The sequence below is a fragment of the Megalopta genalis genome, chromosome 1 (assembly GCF_051020955.1).
Source record: "Megalopta genalis isolate 19385.01 chromosome 1, iyMegGena1_principal, whole genome shotgun sequence".
Taxonomy (NCBI): domain Eukaryota; kingdom Metazoa; phylum Arthropoda; class Insecta; order Hymenoptera; family Halictidae; genus Megalopta; species Megalopta genalis.
The window spans coordinates 1,223,068-1,246,935 of NC_135013.1; the positions used below are offsets into that span (position 1 = coordinate 1,223,068).

The 23,868-nt window shown below is 38.0% G+C and overlaps 1 protein-coding gene across 5 annotated transcripts in view; it reads right to left on the bottom strand.

Annotated features, from left to right (window-relative positions):
* The window catches only part of LOC117223860 (uncharacterized), a 99,420-nt gene that overhangs the window by 24,957 nt on the left and 50,595 nt on the right, over window positions 1–23,868 (bottom strand). For all 5 annotated transcript variants that reach the window (XM_076528798.1, XM_076528799.1, XM_076528802.1 and 2 more), the window contains 15 exons: window positions 23,347–23,595; window positions 22,743–22,886; window positions 22,140–22,460; window positions 21,727–21,899; window positions 21,535–21,655; window positions 17,084–17,247; window positions 15,763–15,984; window positions 14,772–15,025; window positions 13,456–13,619; window positions 12,269–12,539; window positions 11,535–11,789; window positions 10,805–10,937; window positions 748–916; window positions 584–629; window positions 312–447 (listed from right to left, as the gene is read on the bottom strand). In XM_076528798.1, coding sequence (XP_076384913.1) covers window positions 312–447; window positions 584–629; window positions 748–916; window positions 10,805–10,937; window positions 11,535–11,789; window positions 12,269–12,539; window positions 13,456–13,619; window positions 14,772–15,025; window positions 15,763–15,984; window positions 17,084–17,247; window positions 21,535–21,655; window positions 21,727–21,899; window positions 22,140–22,460; window positions 22,743–22,886; window positions 23,347–23,595 — 2,822 coding nt within the window. The remainder of the gene's footprint in view (window positions 1–311; window positions 448–583; window positions 630–747; window positions 917–10,804; window positions 10,938–11,534; window positions 11,790–12,268; window positions 12,540–13,455; window positions 13,620–14,771; window positions 15,026–15,762; window positions 15,985–17,083; window positions 17,248–21,534; window positions 21,656–21,726; window positions 21,900–22,139; window positions 22,461–22,742; window positions 22,887–23,346; window positions 23,596–23,868) is intronic.

Consider the following 23,868-nt stretch of genomic DNA (forward strand, 5'->3'; position numbering starts at 1 on the left):
AATTGTGCATAAAAATGGACAATTTGGGATGAGGAGATTATTATAATAATAATAATTATTATTATATTATTATAATTCGAGCCTCGCGGCTCATTTTTATAATTGTTAATAACCGGTAACTATAAAAAGGAAGCCACAAGGCTCGAATAATCGCGCCCCCTTTTCCCAAACCGTTCATCTTTCTGTACAATTAGGGAGAATTTGCTGTACTTTGGCTAGTCGTAATTCCGACGATTTCTACAATTTCGTATAAAAATCCACGGTCTAGGCGATGCAGGGCGAACGTCGGGCAAACAATTGTTGGCGCTCACCTTTCCAGCGCGTTCCCAGCGCACCAACGGCGGCTCGGGTGTGGCGTGAACTTTACACTCAAGGGCGACGGCGTCTCCGTCGCAGCATCTGAGATCCCGTAGATCCCTCGTGATCTCCGGCAGACTCAGTACGTTTCTGTGGATCAAAATCGACAGCGATTAAATTCATGCAGTGAACAGTCGCGTAGCTATTAGCGAAAGCTGTCAGCCGTCAACGATTCAGCCGTTTCGTAGATCGCAAACTCGTTATTCGAGATTACCGTCTTACTTACCCGTGAGTGATACCCGATTTCTTCATCTTCTCCTCTTTGCCTTGACCTGCAAACGTAATCGTTTCGTCGTCAAATAGAACCGTCGAATTGTTTCCATAGTTTAAATTGCAAAAGAGACCACGGTTAAATTAAAATAAATTAGTTAAATAAAAAAGATCATCCACCTTTCGCGTAGATCTGCAACGAAATCACAGCCTTCGCATCCCCATGGCAGTTGCGCGCTATCACGGAATAGGTCCCCGTAAAGTCGAGTTTGGCGTAGGGGATTTCCAGCCGATACTGGGGCCCTTCGCCGACCAACCGGAAGTGCGGCGCGTCCCGGTAGTAATCAGGCTGCAAGAAACCAACAAATGGTTATCCGACGTTTTAGGAGAGCGAATGATTTTTTTTTTATTGTGACGATGAAATTGGTATGGTTCGAATCGTGGACGCTGGAGTGGAACACAATTTTTCGAATTTATTAGAAGGTTTTACTAGATCTTCGAGGAGGCGACGATTGCAACAAAGCTTTTTCTTTTAAACATTTTGTTGCGTAATGGGTTTTAGTGGAAGAAGTTTACGTTGCATTTTTTGTTTCATGGAATGTACGAATTTATTCGCGCAAACGCATCTTTGCTTCTTTTACTTTATAGTATTGATGTACTCTAGTGAAATTCAATTTTATTTAAAATCAATTTAACTTGAAATTGATTCTTCTGAAATTCAATTTTACTGAAATTCAATTTTACTTGAAATCAATTCTACTGAAATTCAATTTTACTTGAAATCGATTTTACTGAAATTCCATTTTACTTGAAATTGGTACTACTGAAATTCAATTTAACTTAAAATAGACTAAGCTGCTATTATCAGACACATTAAACAAAAATTGATGAAATTTCCCGCTTTAATTGCAGCTTAGTTAATAACAAAACCTATTATCAATTAAAAAATTGCCAACTTAACAAAATGCTACGATTTACAGCTTAACATCTCACAGAGAGCCGTCTAAACATTCGAGCATCGAGATTCCGTAAAAAAGCGATCTTTTTTCGCCAAGGCAATTTGCCGCTGAAGCGTCTCGAGTGGTAGCGTCGCCGGAGAACCCTGGATCGCGCGTGTTCGGCCGCTCTTATCGAGAGCGTTCGTGTTCGTGCGAGCCGTTGTCGCGTACACGCAACTTTTTATCGCTGACAATAATAACAGGTAACCCGAGTGCGTGCGTCAAAAGCGGCGAGAGCAAAAGCCGCCTCTCGGATCCACCGAGGTGAAAAGTGAAACACTGCGAGGTTTCAAGACTGAAACGTTTACCCCGTTAACGGGAGCTGATCTCGTCGCATCTGACCTCGACCCGAATTCTGTTATTTCCGTGACTCTCACGCCCACGTCGAGGCCGTCGTTTCTGATTCGACCAAAAAACCATCGCCATTGTTTCCGAGCGGGCTCCTCCGACTCGCGTTTTCGTTTTTCGCCCCTCTTTCACCAATTGCAGCAATTTCTGATAAAAATCTAGCTAAAAATCTAGCTTTCTGCTAAAAATCTAGCTAAAAATCTAGCTAAAAATCTAGCTGTCTGCTAAAAATCTAGCTTTCTGCTAAAAATTTAGCCTTCTGCTAAAAATCTAGCCTTCTGCTAAAAATCTAGTCATCTGCTAAAAATCTAGCCCTCTGCTAAAAATCTAGCCTTCTGCTAAAAATCTAACCTTCTGCTAAAAATCTAACTTTTTGTTAAAAATCTCTTCTCCTAATTCGCGCTCGGTTTGCGCACAAAAATTGACAATTTGAGAACAGAAAATTTGTAGGAGTACGTTTTAAGGAGGTTTTTACAATTGCCGATTGTCAATAACTATAAAAACGAGACGCAAGGCTCGACTAATCGTCGAAATTGTCCATTTTTGTGCGCAAGCCAAGCGCGAATTAGGGAGAAATTAATGTAGTACCTTTTCTCTTATAACTTCATCGCGAGAAGACGATTCTGGACCGACTTCGACGTATGAAATCGAGAAGCATTTATTATTCGTTATTCGTTAGACCGTGAATTTTACGAGGGATTTTCAGTAGACCGCGAATTTTACGAGCAATTTCGTTAATTACACCGCGAGCTTTACGAGCTATTTATTAATTGTACCATGGATTTTACGAACAATTATTAACCATACCGTGGATTATCCGTGTGATTATTATCAAATAGAATTATTTTCAGCATTTCAGCATTTTCAGTGTTTCTAAAAAAAATGCGAGCAGAGAGAATTCAACTCAAACGAGAGAATCAAGTGTTATAATATAATATCTATACTATAGTATAGATATTAATATGTTATCTATACTATATCTAACTTATCAAAATAGAATTATTTTTAGCATTTCTAAAAAAATGCAAGCAGGGAGGATTCAACTGAAACGAGAGAATTAAACGTTATAATATAATAATATCCAACTTATCAAAATTTTTAGAGGGAAAAAGGACTGGTTTTACTTATTATTTATGACAGGCTGTTTATAAATAAGCGCAATAGTTACGATGTTCGAAAACTGTCGCGGCTCGTTGCAACATTTTCCTCGGTAATAGCACGAAAGGGGGTTGATCGGCACGAAAGGAATAATACTAATAATTTGTGGGGACGGAGGGGGTTGAAAAAAGCGTGCGCGCTGCTGTTCTAGATAGATAGAGAAAAAGTGATGGGAGAAGGAAGGACAGTGATAAAAGTGAGATGAGAAACGTCTTCGACGGGGCTCTAGTCCATATAGGGAGCGAAAGTTGAACAGATCGCTTCAGACTGATCTCGTTGTTCGTATGACACGAGTGTGAACGCATATTACTGTTTCCTTTTTTTTCTTTTTTTTTTTCATTAGCAATTTCAGGTCCCTTCCTTCCAGACACGCCTTCGTTAAACCCTCGGTTAAATTAAGGTCACCGGGAAGAGAGGCTCGATTGTTCACTGAACATCGCGGTATCGATTGCTTGTTCCGTTCCGGTCACTTGTTTCCAGCGCGGTGGTCGTAATAAACATAACGATAACGCAATAAAAAAATAATAATAATCGCATTTCTCGTGCTACGTCGCCGTGAAATGAATACGCGGCCATGTCGAACGAAACGTGATTAAATTATTGTGTATTAATCGACTGTATAATATTAAATATTATTATAAATATTAAATATTATTGTGTACCAATTACATAATAATATAGCATGGAAAATTATTATTTGGGAAAACATTCGTTTCCTTGCTTCTTATAAGACAATTTATATGGTAAAATGCAGTTAATAAATACATTGCTGTATATTAAAAATTAGTCTACCAATTATATAATGTATATAATATATAAAAATAATATATAATAATAATGTATTAAATATTATATATATAATATACATATAATTCGAAGATTGTGTATGTATATATATTATATATTATAAATAATATATATAATATATAAAGATAATGTATTAAATATTATATATATAATATATAATTCGTAGACTAAAATATATACTGTGTCAACAATCGTGAACAATAGTGAACAATCAAAATAAATCGAATAATAAATAATAAAATATACAATATCTGTAATGTAATGTAATAAAAAAATATATATATTATATATTATTATATATTATGTATATATATATATATAATAATTTATTATTTATTATTAATATTATATAATATATATAATAAATATATATAAATAAATATATATATAATATAATATTAATAATAAATAATGAATTATTTTAGAACGTGACATCATAAATTTTAACGGTGCCTCAGAGTCACCGCTCGAGTGCAAATATAACCTTGACACAACCTTAACATCTTGAATTATTCCAACGCGTCGCCAAAGAAGAAACGAATTTTGTGCGGCGAGGGTTGAAAGGGGGATGATCGGGGCGAGACAGAGCGCCGCCGATCTGATCGCGGCGCGAATTCGATGATGATCGATGGCGGAATAAAGTTTTCAGGATCTCTAATGTTCGAAAAATCGCATCGGCGACATAATGGACCTTCCGAGAGCCATCTGTCTTTCACCTGCCGCGCAACCAGGACCGCGCGTTCGCCTACGATGAAATTTATGCGGACGACACTTCCCGTTACGGACGGTCAGCGCCATAAACCGAGGCAAAGCCGGCTCCGCGCAAGGACTTGCTGCAATGTCATCGTATATCGATCTATATTTACTCGCGTCGAAACTCGATTCGCTCCGGCAAAAAAAAATCTGTTGAACATCGCAGCCTCGCGGTCTTCGCGCGACTTCGAAAACCTTGCGCGGTTGTGATATCTTCCTTCGATCTTCGATCTTATCGATCCTACGGCGACAATTTCAGCGCTGCGAATTCTTTCGAATAAATATTTATCGTAGATCGCGCTCTATCCGAAGAGAATTCCTTTCGGTCGAACAGTTTCGAAGCCGTAAATTATTCTGTAAGGTTTATTTGAACAAATTATTCGCATAATTCTTTGTTCGATTAAGTTGTTCGAGCAGAGTTTGGTAAATTATTCGCGTTAAGTGCGCAACGCGATTTATTGTGTAAATAAATAAGTAATTATTATTCTGAGAACCTAATTTCAGAAAATCAAACTCGATAGACAGTCAAACAAATGTTTATAAATTGATACGTAAGTATAATTTTGTATAAACTTGCGTATTGATTTCATTTTTCCTGTGAAATTATTTATCAATTTTATGTAAACTCGTATTTAAATTTTATTATGAATTTATATGCGAATTTTATTACGAATTTATATGTGAATTTTATTATAAATTTATATGTGAATTTTATTATAAATTTATATATGTTCTTTGTTATAAATTTATATGTGGACTTTGTTATAAATTTATATACGAACTTTGTTATAAACTTATATATGATTTTTGTTATAAATTTATAATATAACCTTAACTTCGTTATAAACTTATATATGATCTTTGTTATAAATTTATATACGAACTTTGTTATAAATTTATATATGAACTCTGTTATAAACTTATATACGATCTTTGTTATAAATTTATAATATATACGAACTTCGTTATAAACTTATATGTGATCTTTGTTATAAATTTATATACGAACTTTGTTATAAATTTATATACGGACTTCGTTATAAACTTATATATGATCTTTGTTATAAATTTATATACGAACCTTGTCATAAACTTATACATGAACTTTGTTATAAATTTAAATATGAATTTTGTTCTAAATTTATATATGAACTTTGTTATAAATTTAAATATTTATTTTGTTATAAATTTATATACGAACTTTGTTATAAATTTAAATATGAATTTTGTTACAAATTTATATACGAATGTTGTTATAAATTTATGTATGAACTTTGTTTTAAAATATACGAACTTTGTTTACTATAAATTTGATCGCATAAATTCAAGGTTTACTATACCGAGATCAAAACTAGCCTCCGCTTCGTCATCGTTCAATTATGCAAGAATCGAATTTCACTGCAATTCTGTCTAATTATCAGAAAATTTTGCACCGGCGAAAAGCTCGCAATTCAGCAACGATTTATTTTCCACGAGACGAGGAGTATTCGAAAGTATTCCTTCGGTGAGTGTTCGGTGCGGTGGAGGGGGGGGGGGGCAGAAGGGGCTCGAAGTGATCCCGAGTTTTCGTTCGGCGGGAGTCCTGTCGCGAAATCGGCGCGCGTTTTTTCCTGATTTAGCAGCCGCAGCTGCACAGCTACGTGAAAACAAACTTGGACGTATTTGGCGGCTCCGTCGTGTCGCGTCGCGTCGCCTCGCCTCGCCACGGCTCGAGTCGCGTCCGCTCGGACCGACGGGTCCGAACGAGAGAGGAAACTCGGACTCGGCCAACTTTACGGCGAACAGACGGCGACGTTAGTGTGCGCGCGTCGGCCACTCCAATGGTCGCCCTAACGAGCACCGTAGCGATCGCCGCGCCGGAGTGACTCATGTCGGGGAGATCGCAACTTTGAGGTCTCTCGGTGCCCGATTCCGAGAGGATCAACGATATATCGATAACAAGAACCGAACGATTCTTACGCAACGCCGAAAACCTCGCTCTAATCGAGGATGCGATTTTATCGACGAGATGCTTTGTACTATTTGCAGACGCTCGCCCGGAAATTGCGTTAACGGAATAAATACAGTTTGAAACGGAATAACTTTTTTTCAAAAATTGCTTCAAAGGACTCGAATATTTTCGAGCTTGAAACTCGGGCCCAGGTGAACCGATTTCGATGAAATTTTCAGCCTGCGTACAAGTTACCGTGATCTACAAAATGTATTTTTTTAAACCTTCGTTATAGTCTCGGATAAAAATGTTGAGAACATATAATCTCTTTTTGATTTTTTAAATTTTAATTCGATTGCAGTCTAACAAATTTGTTGCATAATTGTTTTATAATAAACTAGTCGGTCTAACATCTCAAAAATATACGAGTCCCTCGAACCAATCTGAAAAATGTTACTCCGTTCAAAAGTTAAATTGCACAAATGCAGATTCGTGGGTGCGATAACATTGTCTTATCATAGGCTTAATTATACCATTAAAGCATTAAATTAAAACCGTTAAATTACCGTAGTCTATAATTCCTTAACTTTTTATTTCTATTTTATTTTCTATTTCATTTTTAATTGTTAGATTCCAATTGCGTTTTAATTTCTATTATCTTCTAATTATCTATCTAAAAAGACAAATTTTTTTTGTCTTTTTCGTCTTAATTATACCATTAAAGCATTAAATTAAAACCGTTAAATTACCGTAGTCTATAATTTCTTAACTTTTTATTTCTATTTTATTTTCTATTTAATTCTTAATCCTTAGATTTCAATTGCATTTTAATTTCAATTATCTTTCTCATCTGTCTTGTGCACAAAATAAAGCAATATCGCGATATAAAGAAAAAACTTTGAATTTGGTAAAACATAAATCTGTTAAAATAACAAATTTTTGTCGGTAAGTGTACACGGTATATCATACGATACACTATTAGCCATGGTAATTACTATACCGCGAATTTTTCCACTTATTTATTATTTGCTCTAGCTTATTAGTATTTATAACTTATTCTTTTCTATATCAAAAATGGATGATCGCGTTCTGTCCGATCGACCGAAAAACTTCAATTAAACGGCACAATGAAATCTCTCCAGCGCCGGTGTTTTGCATACAATTCAACGGCGTCGAATTCTTCGGGAACCCTCTCGCAAAGTCCATTTGAAACGGTCGAATTTATGCGAGTCGCAAAGACAGTCGAGTCGCAACGATCTCGCACGATTTACAATGACTGCAAAATCTCCGAAATAACTGTAAACAATTAAGCCGCGAATTTTACGAATCTGCGACGAAATCGAGCACGCGCCCATTTCAAATTATTATTATTAGGGATCGAATGAAATTAACAATGCGAGGGATTCGGTTTTCTAATTGTTGCGAAAGTGACGCGAAAAAAATGCTTAATCGTCGATGTTGTCGAACGAAATTATGAACAGAATAAAAAAAAAAAGAATGAACAGAATATTTCGCAATATTTCTCGCTGAGACTTACGCATCCAATGGCGTGACAGCGTCGCAGACGGTTCAACGAACAAAGATGTCACTGTCCCGACGACGTTCCGTCGGAATATTCGTCGCAACCGGAATAGGAAATATCCATGTCACCGCGCGAGGACCGCGAGGGAGATCGATTGGAGGACGAGAGACGGCTGTACGTTCGCCGAAGACACGCGACGACTGTTTTGCCGGCCGTACTTTTGCAGTAGGTACCGATCCATCGACGAAGAAAGCCGACTTCGTTCAGGAAAAGTGGGGAGGGGAGCCCTCTTCTGCGCGCTCTTTTCGCTAATGCAGATATCCGTCGGCGAAGCGGACGCCGTATACATACCGCGCGATTTTCCGGTCACCGGTCGCTTCCGCTTACCATTTCGACTTTCCATTAACGAGGGAATTGACATAACCTTGAGACATAACCTTTCCATTCGTCGCGGTCGAATCCACGCACGAACGCCCTCGCGAAAACTTGAGCAAATTCTGCCTAATTTCCCTTTAGCTTGAACACAAAAACGGACAATTTGGGAAGAGAAGATGCGATTATTTTATAATTGTTGACAATTTACGATTATAAAAATGTCCCAAATTATCCATTTTTGTTTCCAAGCCAAGCGTCGATTAGGGAAAATTTACTGTATGTGCAAATATATAACGTAAAGCATCTTAAAGAATATGTTAGAAAAGATGGATAAATAATATTATATATATTTAATATTTTTTATTAATATTAATATTAGTTTATTGTTAAATAAACTAAATGGTTCGTTGTTCGAGTGTTAAGCCTTCTTTCAGCTTCAGCTGAATCAATATAGAGCGACTCTCGTTAATATTCGGACACTTTTCGAAACGCAATAACTTTTATAGAACTGCGCTAAATTTTCTCGATTTTTTTTTTCGAATCTCACGTATCCTACATTGTATACAGGATGTCCCATAACTATATCGACAGCAATAGGTGATTCCCGAGGTCATTCGAAGTAACTTGTTCCTTTACAAAAATGTTCTCCGAGGCTTCGTTTACGAGTTATTAACGAAAAACCGTTGGCCAATGAGAGGCGAGATCGGCTGACGCGCGACCGTCGAGCCAATCAGCGGAACCGGGCTTCGTGCGCTCGTTGGCTCGGCTGCTTCGCGCCAATCGAGCTCGCCTCTCACCGATCACTGTTTTTCGTGCGGATAAACATAATTATGGGACACCCTGTATATGATGTAGAATCCGTGAAATGAAAAGTCGTTCACGAGCGCAGCTGTAGGTGCACGGTAAACGAAAACTGTTCGCTAAAATTAGGAAACTTCTAAGGATAAAATAAAAGTAAGATGCACGAAGACGAAAAAATCGTTTCCCGTTCCCGACAGCGTCGTTTGCGCGGCGCGATAGGACGTTCAGTAGTCGCATCCGACCAGTGGTCAGACCACCGACGAACGCGTTCCCATCGTTACAAATCCGATCATCGAAGACCTTCCCGATTGAGCAATAAATTTCACTCTTTCTCTGCGCACCGGGTGTCTAACCTCTCACGTAGCTTACTGTTACCTTTTAAAGAGTCGTCCGATATCAATGCCGTTTCCCCGGCGCGCATATAATGGTTCGCCCATTTATGGGCATAATGCGGTATGTTACGTTGTCATTTCTTTTTCGCAATCACCTTGACCCACATCATGGATCAAGACAGCATTAGGGACACGTCATTTCACCGATTGCGCAACCTCTCCTTTCTTTTTCTCGTTCCGTCCGCGATCAGCCACCCGCTAGGCTGTCGCGCGGCGCTTTTCTCTTCTCTTCTTTTCCTTCCTTTTCGCGCGCTCGTCCTTTACCAAGCCTCGGGCCACGCCGGGCCTCGGGCCACACGGAGCCTCGGACCACGCCGCGCCGCCGCACGGACACGCGGCGAAACGATGACAAATTGTCAACGGTGAATATTATACATGTAGAACGCGTCGAAGAAAATGTAAACGCGTCTATTTAATGAGTCTCGGCCGAACCCCGGTCACGTTCAGCGACGTGAACGTATTGCGAATGTTCGACCGGCGGAACGATTTGATTCATTTGCGATGTTTATAGCGGTTCTTACGGATCCTAGATTTGTACGTACAGTCGATTAGAAAAATCTAGACGTTTATTTGTTCGTTGATATTAGATCGATGGGACGAATTATACCTGCTTGCGAGAAAGTATGATTGATGCGTCCCTGATTTATTCGTGAAAAGATAAATCACGAGTACAATATTTTGCAGATAGTAATTTCACGTATTTGTAGTCAATTGTGAACATTTGTTCGTTTATTTAAGCGTCGATATTTGATGGACGTTGCCGATTGTATTTGTTTGCAAGAAATATATTATTTCTGTGTTTCTGGTTTATTTATATGTTTTGAAATCAACACTTATGAATTATATAACATTATTTCGCATATATTAATTTAACAAATTTGCATATAAATAATTAAATTTTATGCGCGATTTTTTTTACTTTACTTGTCATTTATAGTGCACATTTATCTCAGTTGCGCGGTTCATTTTCGGATCGAACAACATTGCCATTGACGAAGATATAAATAAAAGTGATCAGAAATAATAATAATATGAAAATATGAATGAATGAAATAATGTGTAATATGAAAAAATTTGAAAAAATGTTCTAGCATTATTAAATTACGGCAGCGAATATGCAAAATTGAACGCGCAGTTGAAGGATGCTTCTTACCTTCAGAAAGTCGCGCAGCCACATTACTTCCGGTTTGGGATCGCCGACCACTTCGCACGATATAATGACTGTGTCGCCTTCGATCGCCTCGGTTGACAATGGCTTTGTGATGAAGAGAGGCTCCTTCGAGTATCTAGAAGTTTTCATCGAATTAACTAGTTAACAATTCTCGAATATTCCTAGGAAGTTTACTATTTTTACATTATTATAGTATGTAAAAATATACTATGTTAAAATAATGTATGTACTTTTATATACTATGTAAAAATATACAGGGTGTCCCAAAAATGTCTCGCAATCCGAAAGTGGCGTGTTTCTCGGGTCATTTGAAGCAACTTTTTCCTTTACAAAAATTTTCTCCGAGGCACCGTCAACGAGTTATTAACGAAACACAGTGACCAATGAGAGGCGAGCTCGGCTGGCGCGAGGCGACCGAGTCAATGAGCGGAACTGGGCTTCGTGCGCTGGTTGGCTGGGCCGCCTCGCGTCAACTGTACTCGATTCTTATTGGTCACTGTTTTTGGTTAATAACTCATTAACGGTGTCTCGGAGAAAATTTTTGTAAAGGAAAAAGTTGCCTCAAATGATCTGAGGAACCCGCCATTCCCGGATTGCGAGACATTTTTGGGACACCCCATAGTATGTAAAAGTATACTAGTTTACATTATTTATATGTTAACTCGATGTAACGATAGATTATTTTGATAAGCAAACGAATAGATGAACTTACGGTATATCCGGTGTCGCAACCGTAACAGACGGCGGCTCTTCGATCGACACCTCGTCATCTTCCGTTTGCCATCTTCCGGCAACGACCGTCACCTTCGCGGAGGTTTCGGCCCGGCCAACTTCATTGGTAGCGGTGCAGATGTAAACGCCAGCATCTCTTTCGGTAACCTTGCCCAACGACAGTCCGACGGTGCCATCGTGATCCAAGGTCATCACTGCCCTTCGACTTGGTCGAAGACGAATTCCATCTCGGTGCCTAAACACGCGATTAATTAGTGTTCCTCTTATTCTCAAGCAACTGTTTGTCAAATATATTTTTCAAAAATACGATATTATACGATGATTCGAGTTCTAGGAGGTTTTTATTTGAATAACAGTACTCCACGAAATCAAAGGGTCTGTTTCCACTTGAAGTGCAATAAAATCGTAAAGAAAAATCGTACGTCAATTTTTAAGGATTCGTTGCAAAAAGAGATTATAAGATATGATTTCAGTCATTTGTAAATTGTTATTTGTAAATAGTTATTTATAAATCGTTATTTGTAAATCATAATTTGTAAATCGTTATTGGTAAATCGTTTTTAATAAATCATTATTTGTAGATCGTTATTTATAAATTTTGTAAATTTCGTAAATAGCGTGAATTGTTATGCAAATTAGTATTAGATGATTTAGAATTAATGTATTATATTAAATGCAACAGAATTTAAGTAGTCTCTATGAAGCAGTCATTACCATACAACACCGACGCTAGGATATGCCTCGACTTGAGCAGTGATTCGGAGGTCCTCTCCCGATTTCACCATGTACGCGGCGTCGAGGCCGCAGAGGAATTCCGGCGCTATGTAAGCGCGGATTCCCTTGTCCACCACGAGGATACAGCGACAGGACACCGACCCATTCACATTCCTCGCTGTCACCATATAACAGCCAGAATCTTCCAGAGTGGAGTGAACGATCTCCAGCGTGTAGAAATTCGAATCGTTGTTCCAGAACACGTGGCGCTCTTCAACGAACGAGATATCCGTCACTACCCGGTGTGTCATCGTAATCGCAACATTTCCGTCGACCGTCGATCAAAATACGAACGTTTCTCGAAAGGAGGAGCCCGCTTTACTTTTATGGCATTTTCAGAGCCCATAGACTCGATCAACTTTGTGTCGCAGTAATTGGACAGAAAAATGTTAAATCTACAGGGTGTCCCAAAAATGTCTCGCAATCCGAAAATGGCGGGTTCCTCGGATCATTTGAAGCAATTTCTTGCTTTACAAAAATTTTCTCCGTGGCACCGTTAACGAGTTATTAACGAAAAACAGTGACCAATAAGAATCGAGTACGGCTGACGCGAGGCGGCCCAGCCAACCAGCGCACGAAGCCTAGTTCCGCTCATTGGCTCGGTCGCCTTGCGCCAGCCGAGCTCGCCTCTCAGTGGTCACTGTTTTTCGTTAATAACTCGTTAACGGTGCCTCGGAGAAAATTTTTGTAAAGGAAAAAGTTACTTCAAATGACCCGAGGAACCCGCCACTTTCGGATTGCGAGACTTTTTTGGGATACCCTGCATACTGAGAAACCTTCGATTCATTTTTTTAATTACTAGAATGCGGATTCTTATGGAGAATAAAAATGTCTGAAGACGATTACAAGAAACAGAAATGAAATAAAAATAAATTGCTTCTATTAATAATTTTGATAAGTTGAATGTTGTGTGACTATAATTAATAATAATTATAAATAAATATGATAAGTAATAATAAAATATTAAGAAATGAAATATAATGAATAATTACAATTATTTAATTCTTCTTACGTCTGTACTATGTTTTTAAATTTGATATTGCATAGGACATGCGACGCGTAGCCGATAGACCAATGAAAATCGTTGAAATCGCGAAAAGAGATAAAGTTTTAGAAAGCGTATTCACCATCTTGACAGATCTCCTGGTCGTTTTTGTGCCACGTGACTTCCGGAGCAGGATGGCCGGTCACTTGGCAGGTCAGTCTCACGGGATACGACACTTGAACCCTTCTGTCCCGAATCCTCATGGTGAATTGCGGTGGTCTGTCTTCGAGATCGTCTATTAGCTCGCTGCGCATCGACAGTAAAACATAAACGCAATGTATTCGGGCCCTTGTCGGACCGCGACTCCCCATGAAATCGTATGTATAACAGTATTAATCTAAAAAACTATCAACCTTGTTAAATCAAATCTAGGAAAAAATACGGTTCTACCTTTCCTCGAGGAAAGTTTCTATTTTCTTGACTTTCCAGTGTACATTCCAACGGATTTTGAAAAAAAGAAAAGTCGAAAATCCAAATCTAGGAATATTATTAAAATAAGTGCTGAATTGATCTGCTGTTAAAAAGTTATGCGCGTGCAAAGTTGACGAACTTCTAGCGTTTCTGACAGGTTAGGGCGCTACATTGATGCATTCCTGGTCCATGGATGTAGTCCAATGAGCGGCGCTGCTATCGAATGAATTCTGGACTTTATTTTAATTGCATTCCTAAATTCGGGACTTCAATTTTTAGACTTTTCCCAGCAACGTCCATTGGAATGTACACTGCGCACACTGCGTTGTTCAAACAGTCGTGTGTAGAGTGATCGCGGAATATGGAGGGAAAGAAAGGGAAGCGTTTCGTCCGGGTCCAGCTAGAGGGCTCTCATTAATAAGGCTTTTCTAGCTAGTTTTGCCTTAGACGCAAGGATGCCGGAAGGACACACTGGAAAGTCACCCCCCCCCCCAAGGAAAGGTTAACCCAAAAATACCAACCTCGATGATCTAGACTATCCAAAAATCTCAGTGTTGACAAACTAATCTAGTTAAAAAGGTTAATCTTGTTCTATTACCTCGCTCTCATAATCGAGAAGATTGCGTATAGCACGAACGTCAACTCTGACCTTGACATAACCTCGCACGTCGTAGCGAGCAACAATTTTGCGTTTTCAAATTGTCGACTACATCGTTAATTTTGCACGTTGATGGGGGGACTTATCCGAGGTCGCGCATCGTTCGGGCCCACAATAATATTGTATTCGGATGACGGGGGGACGTAGAAAATAATTTATAAACTACAATTTCTAGTGAACATTATCCTTTTATGGTTACTCAAAAGATATGATACAACTTAATTCGACAACTGCTACTTCTAACATATCGTTTTATTCTCTGTAGTATCGATTTTCGTACGGTATCGAAAAAAAGGTCGTACCGTTGAAAATAAATAGACTATCTGTACCTTGATTTGAGTTTCGCATCCGCCTCAATGATCTTCGGATCATTGACGACGAGCACTCTAGCAAACGACGATACTTTGCCGATCAAGTTGCTGGCCTCGCACACGTATCGCCCGGAATCGGCCTCTTGGACGTTTTCGATCTTGAGCGAACACTGCGTTCCGATACGGGAGATCGAGCATCTCGGCTCGCAATTCAAATCTATCTCGGACGATTCACGGTACCATTTTATATCGACCTTCGAGTCGGTGCGTATCTGCAACGAAAATCGTTCACATTTTTCATTTTCATTCATACATTTTCCGTATCTCGTATATTCCCTAGCATTTTATACCGATATAACTCGGCTTTATTTGTTGATTGCTAATTTCCATTTGATTTAGGTTTATTTACATAATTGTATAAAATTCGTAATACGCATAGTTCATAGCATATCGTATACTATACAGGTTGTCCCATAATTATGTTAACGCCTAGCAAGGGGTGATTCCTGAGGTGATTTGAAGTAACTTTTTCCTTTACAAAAATTTTCTCCGACGCGTCGTTCACGAGTTATTAACGAAAAACAGTGACCAATGAGAGGCGAGCTCGGTGACCGCGACGCGGCCGAGCCAATGAGCGGAACTGGGCTTCAAGCGCTCGTTGGCTCGACCGCCTCGCGCCAGGCGAGCCAATCAGTGGAACCGAGCCTCGTCCGCTCGTTGGCTGGACAGCCTCGCGCTGAGCTCGCCTCTCATTGGTCAACTGTTTTTCGTTGATAACTCGACAACGACGCGTCGGAGAATATTTCTGTAAAGAAAAAAGTTACTTGAAATGACCTCAGGTATTCGCCATTTCCGGCTGTTAACATAATCTCCGATCTTCGTCGCTTCCGACCTGCTCGGTACGGCAATTCCGACCACGGAATTACGAACGTGCACGGCAAGCATAATGACGAAACGCAGCGGAACAAAATGTAGTCACGCACGCCTAATAATAGAGCAGGTTACTTGCCTCGCACTCCAACCTCACTGTTGCCCCCTCGAGAACCTTGAGCTGACCGGGCAAGATTTTCGTGAACTCGGGAAGATCGACGGTCTCGCTGACCTTCACGGAATTCGTCATAGTTACGGACTCGCCCCATCCGTACCGATTCCGCGGCGTCACCTGGAACTTGTACTCGCCGCCGGGCTTCAGGTTGAACGCGTCGAAAGCGTTGATCGGTGTTATGCCCAGCTGGTCCAGAAAACATTCCGAATTTCGTGACAATATTTTCGGAGGACAAAGAGGCAAGCAGAATTTAACGTCGAAATCGTCGTGCCGGTCAAAATGACCGGTGAAATATTATATTATTTTTAATTTTATGATCGTTGAAACTCCGAGGACTTTTTCGTAGAAAGAGACCAATGAGAATTCTCGATCAATAAATGATCGTTGTGCAATGATATTTATGTCGATAAGCAGGGTTAATTTTGGAACAGATTTAAACAGTTTGAATAAATTTTTTATACTATTGTAAGTTCATAATGATTAATAAGAATTTTAAATTGATCAGTATTTTGAACTATAATTTGTTAATTTCTTTTGATAATGTCTCTGTGTTTCTTTCATTTTTAGCGTCTTCATTTTCATTCATCCCCGTTAGCATGTTTATTGAGAACAAATGAGCCCAATGGAAAAGTGGATCATCTTTTCGGTCAACTCGATAATAAATAGGAATCAAATTGGAGCTAATGAGCTAATTAAATTTAGCTTCTAGCTATTTTAATTAGCATTTAGTTAATCAAAGCTAAATGAGAAGCAAGTTAAAAATTATTTTGTATATACAGTTGTATGTATGAATTATTGGTACGTAAAATTAGTTACGTGTCGGGTGTGAATAAATGATGTAAACAGGTGTTACTCACTCGATTCCCTCGGAGTTGGCACCGTTAGACAAAAAATTAGTAGGCGGTTAGCCCGGACACAACATTGTATTCGCGTGGAAAATAAATTTTCTTCGCCAAGAAATCTGGCGCGTCGGAAACGGAAAGATAATAACTTTGGATCTTCGCGCGCCAGTAGTTCAACGAAAATCTTCGAAATTCGTAATATTAAAAATACATAATATATATTATATAATATATAATAAATAAATATAATATTATATAATATATAATATAATGTAATATTAAAATAAAAAATTACGACAACCGTAATGTCATCTTATTTTTTATTTCCTCGACAGTCTCGCTGAGAACAACTTGTTACTACGTTTCCGTTTCTTACAATCAATGCAGAAATTATTAACTTCACAGGAAGATCCACGGTCAGCTATAATGAACGACGGAATTACCTCGACCCATCGTGCACCACCGTCGCTACCAAGCAACCAAGCGTCGACCCTATAGGCAATCACCGGTGCAGGTCCCTTTTGTTCGGCTTTGCCCCAACTTAGCGACAACCAGTTCTTTCCGCCATCGACTACAACTGGCTCGCTGCTGATCGGTCCAGGAACATCTGCGGGCAAATGGCGAGATCATTGATAATAGGCTTTTTATCAATTGCAACGCAAATTCTTAGAAATAAGAGGACGTTCAAGAAAGTTGAGAGAACTGATTCTTCTAAATTCTGAACTGTTATAGTTTAACAATGTCTGCTACTTTAAATCTATATTCGATTTTTATTAGATATACTATGTTATATATAATTAAATATAATATATTATTGCATATAATTATATTTATAATATATTATAATATGTAATTATATGTATAATACATTATATATTGATACTATTATATTTAAATTATTATATATTAATATAATAATATTATAATATATATATATGTATTGACATATATAATTATATATTATATACTATAGATCATTATACAAATTAAATAATATTTTTAAATATTAATTAAAAACTAATGCACCTATTTCATTGAAACTGTGGCACTCGGCATTGTCGTAGGATTTATCAGAATATTATTTTCGCGTTGAAAATTTTATTTTTCATTTTACATAATTGTCATTATCGATAGCTCCTTACTATATACGGCTCTATAATTTAACAATTTCTAGAAAATGTCGACGCTGACCTCTGTGCCCGTACAAGTATTCGAGAAACTCGACGATCAGACAGTCCTTCCCGGACCAGGATCGTCTCAGCCGAGAAATCGTTAGTTCCTGATCGCCGTTCACGATTCCGTGATCATGCGGCTTCATCCTCGACGAACTAGATCATCTCCGACCGCTTCTCAGAACTTCCAGCGACGACCGAAAACTTCCGAACGTGTTTCTCTCTCTCAACTTTCGAGTGCCATCAGAAAGTAAAGAAGAAGAAGAAAAAAAAAGAAAATTCTGCGGTTCGCAGAATTCTTTGCCGCGACTTCGCAGAATTCCTCGCCGCGCGACACCGTAAAACGACGCGCACCGAGCGAAACCGAAAATGTCAAGGTGTTTTATCGCGTTGCCCAAGGATCGAAAAAAGTGGGGCGGCGTATGAAATGACTCGCGTCCCGACGCCGACTGAATTTCGAATTTGTGGATACAGAGGGAGGCCGGCGGGAGGCGAATCGGCAAGGCAAACGAAAATAAACCGACACGGGAGAGGTGTACCCGCGACTGTGTACGTATGTAGGCGGTGTGTCGCTTCGTGTTTGTCCGTCATCGTATCGAGAACATCACTTTGTAGATTTGTGTCACCTATTTCCGCTGATAATTCGCGGATACGCGGTGCCGCGATCACCGATCGCGTCTTTCCAAGCTTATTTACCGACCGAAACGGGCACGAACGTTTGCACTTTTGCGGCCGACGAATCTGCTTCAATTCAAATTTTCATTAAAAATCTATCGTTATAAAAATCTATCACGTATTTATATTTCTATTGGAAATCTATAGCAATTTAATTTCATAATTTACCACAATTTATAGTTCCATAAAAAATCTATAGCAATTTAAATTCACAATAAAAATCTACTACAATTTATATTTCCATGAAAAATCTATTCCATTTTAATTTCATAATAAAAATCTATCACGATTTATAGTTCCATCAAAAATCTATTGCAATTTAAATTCATAATAAATATCTACGACAATTTCTATTTCTATTAAAACTATTCCATTATAATTAACTACAAATAATACACATTTTTAATTGTGATATCATTTAGATGCATTAATCAAGGAGTTTTCGAAAAGGACAGATCTTCTTAAGCGTCACCAGGTATTGTCGGTTATACTGAAAAGCTTGACAATGACATTATCGTAATTCGTTGTTGCAAAAGGTTACTGGTAGCCGTGGATCCACTCGGCATGGCATTGGGAGTGATTTAAAGTGACTGCAAGTGCTCGGGATTTTGTATTGTAATAAATAGACTGCGGAAACGTTTGTATTTATAGCGGATCAAGCTGTCAGGATGGTGGAGGGGTCGAAACTGAAGCAGAATTCAAGGCGACGTTGTTCTAGTTATCATCTGTTTAATTATAAACAATTTCCTTTGGTAAATACGTCTACGATTTTATGTCGCTTCTTTTTTTATTATTTGCTATATTATTATTGCTATAAGGACCTCTAATTTATTATTCGTCAGATAAAATTGTAGATGAATTTTGTAAGACGACGAATTATTCTTCTCTCAATAATTTGTCAATTATTTTATTCTATTTTCTTAGAATCGTGGAGTTTCAATGTTTAGTTTGAGTAAAATTGAATCAGCTTGTTTATATTAGTTAATAGTGCATTATTTTACTCGACTCCAGTTTTGTCATCTTTTGTTAGTTTATCAATATAGATTAATGCGATAGGTTGCAATTGTGTGTAATTGCAATCTCGTTGGACGCACGCGCGCCTCGATAAATGCGAAACATTAATTTCACGGAGAATTTTTGATTCGTAGCGCATTCTAATATTACAGATTCCGTGCTACGATGTTTATTTATCGACGGCCTACTTCGAATGGGCCACATGCTCCAGTAATTTCAACTGTGTATTTTCGACCGTTTCCTAGTATTAAATATTAAATTTCTATCTCGCTATAACGCAGCTCACGCATCGTTTACAATCGATTATCGCGTCACGGGAACAATCGATATCAAAATAGGAATAATTGTCAGCAGGTTAATTCATTTCACAAATAAATATTTATTTAGCGACAGCTTAAGTCCGAGATTTCGAATTTAACGACGCGCCCTTCTATAATAATTTCTAATAAATAGCCACTTGTTAAGTTAAATTTGAATATAATTTAATTTCGATCAAGTGCGCTACGTTCATGTTTAAATAAAAATTGAAGTTCAATTTTTAAAAATAATCTTATATATAGAAGTAATTTTTATAAAATAATCATTTCCGAATTAGAATAGTCTGCGAATTATTGTTTATTGCGCGAACCTATTTTTCATTTGAGTCAACGGATGAACTCGAATTTGGGGTGAATTCTACAGAGGGATTCTCTCGAACGCGAACGCAACGTTTGCGCGAGGATGTTTCATTCGATTCTAATTCGAGATTCGCGAAGTCTCTCCAACATTTGCGATTCGCTTCGTCGCGTTCGATGTACCTATTTAATCATGCTCGAGGGACCTTTCTTTTTTATTTCGCGCGTGAGAAACGGACCACGTTTGTTTCGATCGTTGCACGGTATGCTATTTCCGGCGTGCCACAATACAGTATATTCTCCCTAATTGACGCTCAGATTGTGCAGAAAAATGGACAATTTGGGAAGAGGAGATACGATTATTGGAGCCTTGCGGCTCATTTTTATAATTGTGAATAATTTATAACCATAAAAATAAACCGCAAGGCTCGAATAATCGTATCTTCTCTTCCCAAATTGTCCATTTTTGTGTACAATCTGAGCGCCAGTTAGGAAGACATTGCTGTATTTTTAAACGCGCGAAGCCTTGGTCAAGGAACCGTCACATTTGGCTCTATTTCAGCTTCGAGTTCACGCGCAGAGGCGCGCAGACACGTCTGTCAATAGGCTTCATGAAATAACAATGTTATGACATGAATCCGATTCAGATGAAATTTCATACCTCGTTACATTTGTCCCGCGAGATTTTCTTATACACTATAAAATCCAGAGCGCTGCCGCGTTTAATTCGTATACCTGTGACACGTCAGTTTGCTTCACCGTGAACGTGATTTTCATTCTCCCGTTTTCGTTGCCCGACGCAATCGTTAATTCGTTAATTTTAAGAAACAAAAATTACGATGCAAGCGGTTCCTCTGCTTACAAAATTGGGAAAGAATGATTAAGCAAACGGAAATATTACAGAAATAGAAATTAATAGTAAAAGTCTCTATAACATAAATGATCTTTTTAAAATTTACTTCACAATTTTTTCAGACGATCAAAGCTAAATAAAATATTCGTATATATATATACTATATATTACTATACTACAGGGTGTTCCAAAAATGTCTCGCAATCCGAAAGTGGCGGGTTCCTCAGGACATTTGAAGCAACTTTCTCCTTTACAAAAATTTTCTCCGAGGCACTATTAACGAGTTATTAACGAAAAACAGTGACCAATGAGAGGCGAGCTCGGCTGGCGCAAGGCGATCGAGTCAATGAGCAGAACTGGGCTTCGAGCGCTGATTGGCTGTTACTGTTTTTCGTTAATAACTCCTTAACGGTGCCTCGGAGAAAATTTTTGTAAAGGAGGAAGTTGCTTCAAATGAACCGAGGAACCCGCCATTTCCGGATTACGAGACATTTTTGGGACACCCTGTATACTATATTATATACATAATATACCTTCTAAAAGAAAAGGTAAAAAGAGCAACTCACTTTTCACGTAGGGCACTTCATCGTCGCGGCTCTCAGTCGACAGACCTAGAAGACTTCCGGTGTCGGTGCGGCTGCTGACGGTACTCCAATCTGGCGTCAACGATCTGGCACGTTGTTTCACCTAAATAATCGTAACAAACCTAAGTTATTGTATGTATGATCAAATGATTATATTCAATATCGTTAATTTACCTTGATAGAGAAGAAGCTTCTGTCGCATCCGTGTCTGTTCTTCACAAGTATGCAATAGGTGCCCTCGTCCGAAGGTGTTACCCTTTTCAAGGTCAGTCTGACATAGTCATCGATGACTTCCTTGATGGATCTAGGGCCGTTAGTGATGTCTCTCAGTCCTTTCATCCAGGTCACTGAAAAATTCAGGGCGAACTTTTCGAGTTAGATATCGGATTTTTAAATAAAAAAAATTTTTATAAGAAATGCGGAAGAATGATTATATTATTATTAATATAATAATTACATTATTATAATTAATATTATATTATTATAATAATTAATATCAATAAAATATAATAATATTAAATATAATTATAATTAATATTAATATAATAATAATAATAATTATATTATTATTAATTGTTTCATTTTACCTCGTGGTCTGGGATTTCCAGCGCATCTAAACGACACGCTGACATCTTCTCCAGTGGTGACGGTGATCGATTTTTCAGCGGGTCTCGAAACAAACATGGCGGGCTTCCCGGTGTCCATGACGCCCGCCGATTTTAAGTCCATCGTGCTCATGCTGTCCACGTGCCCAAAATATTTCGATATGATCGAGCCCCTCTCCGATTCGGAAATCTCCGGCACGAAGGAAGTGTGAATACCGAAGTCTGTGAACGCTTTCGCTTTCGAAAAAGAAAACGGTTCTCTTCTTTCGCCGCGGAACCATCTCACTTCCGGCGCGGACGCGCCTGCGCACACGCGTTTATGGAACATTTATTCAATTTCGATTCTTCGGAGATATATGGACCGTTTATTTTGAAAGTGGTGCAAGTCCATTTTTTTTTAGTTATGAATAAAAACGTTACACTAAATTAATCATTAATTATGTGATATTTAATTTATTTTTTTAATGGAGTCACACTATTTTTAAATTAAACGGTTCATATACATTATCTATTCTTTTATTTTTAATCACTCGTTTCTAGTGGTCCGTTAGACTAGCGCGTCAAGTGTTATTTTCATAAAAATACCTTTCGCTCTGATTTGGGCGGCGATGCTACTTCCAATAAGAACATTGTAATCGGACAGGTAACTGGATAAGTATGACCTCTTGAAGACATCGGTGCCAAAGTGGTCGTCAAAAATTTCGTGATGCTTGCCTCGCCGAATTCGTTCTTGAAAATAAATTACGTTAAATTGTAAATTGTAAATTGATTACTGTAAACTGTAAATTGTGAATTGCAAATTGTGAATTGCAAATTGCGAATTGTAAATTGTGAATTGTGAATTGAAAATTATGGATTGAAAATTGTAAATTGTAAATTGAAAATTGAAAATTGTAAATTGAAAATTGTAAATTGTAAATTGTCAATTGTCAATTGTAAATTGAAAATTATGAATTGAAAATTGTAAATTGAAAATTATGAATTGAAAATTGTAAATTGTAAATTGAAAACTGTAAACTGTAAATTGTGAAATGTAAATTGTGAATTGTAAATTGCAAATTGTGAATTGTAAATTGTGAATTGTGAATTGTAAATTGAAAATTATGAATTGAAAATTGTAAATTAAAAATTGAAAATTGTACATCAATTGTATATTAATTATTGAAAGAAAATCAACAAAATATTTTACCATCGAACTGGACTATATGGGCTATTTCTTCCGTGCGCAGATCATTCATGGCTCTACATATGTAGCGGCCGTTGTCCGAAGAATTGGGTGCAGCGATCTCTAGTCGGTAAATGCCATCGTCCAGGTAAGTTTGCTTGTAGCGATCGCCTTGAAGGATGCAACCGTCTTTCAGCCAGGAAATAAGCGGCGTGGGATTGCCGCGGACACGACACTCCAGAATTAACTCGTTATCCGAATGCCGATAGGTGTCTGCGAAATGTCGAAGCGGCATTGCGATGGTAGAAGAATAGTTTATTATAATAATATATATTAATAAATATATTATATAATAAAAAATATATTTATTAATAGTTTATTATTATTTACGCAGCGTGAACAAAAACTGAATGGCAATTATTAATCATCGTTTGCGTTTAGGTTTTTGTTAATCACTTTTAAAATTTCCATCGATTTTTCGATCATCTTAACGTGTTATTTACAACAATAAAACATATCGGGACGACGGAGAATTTGTCGAGAGCT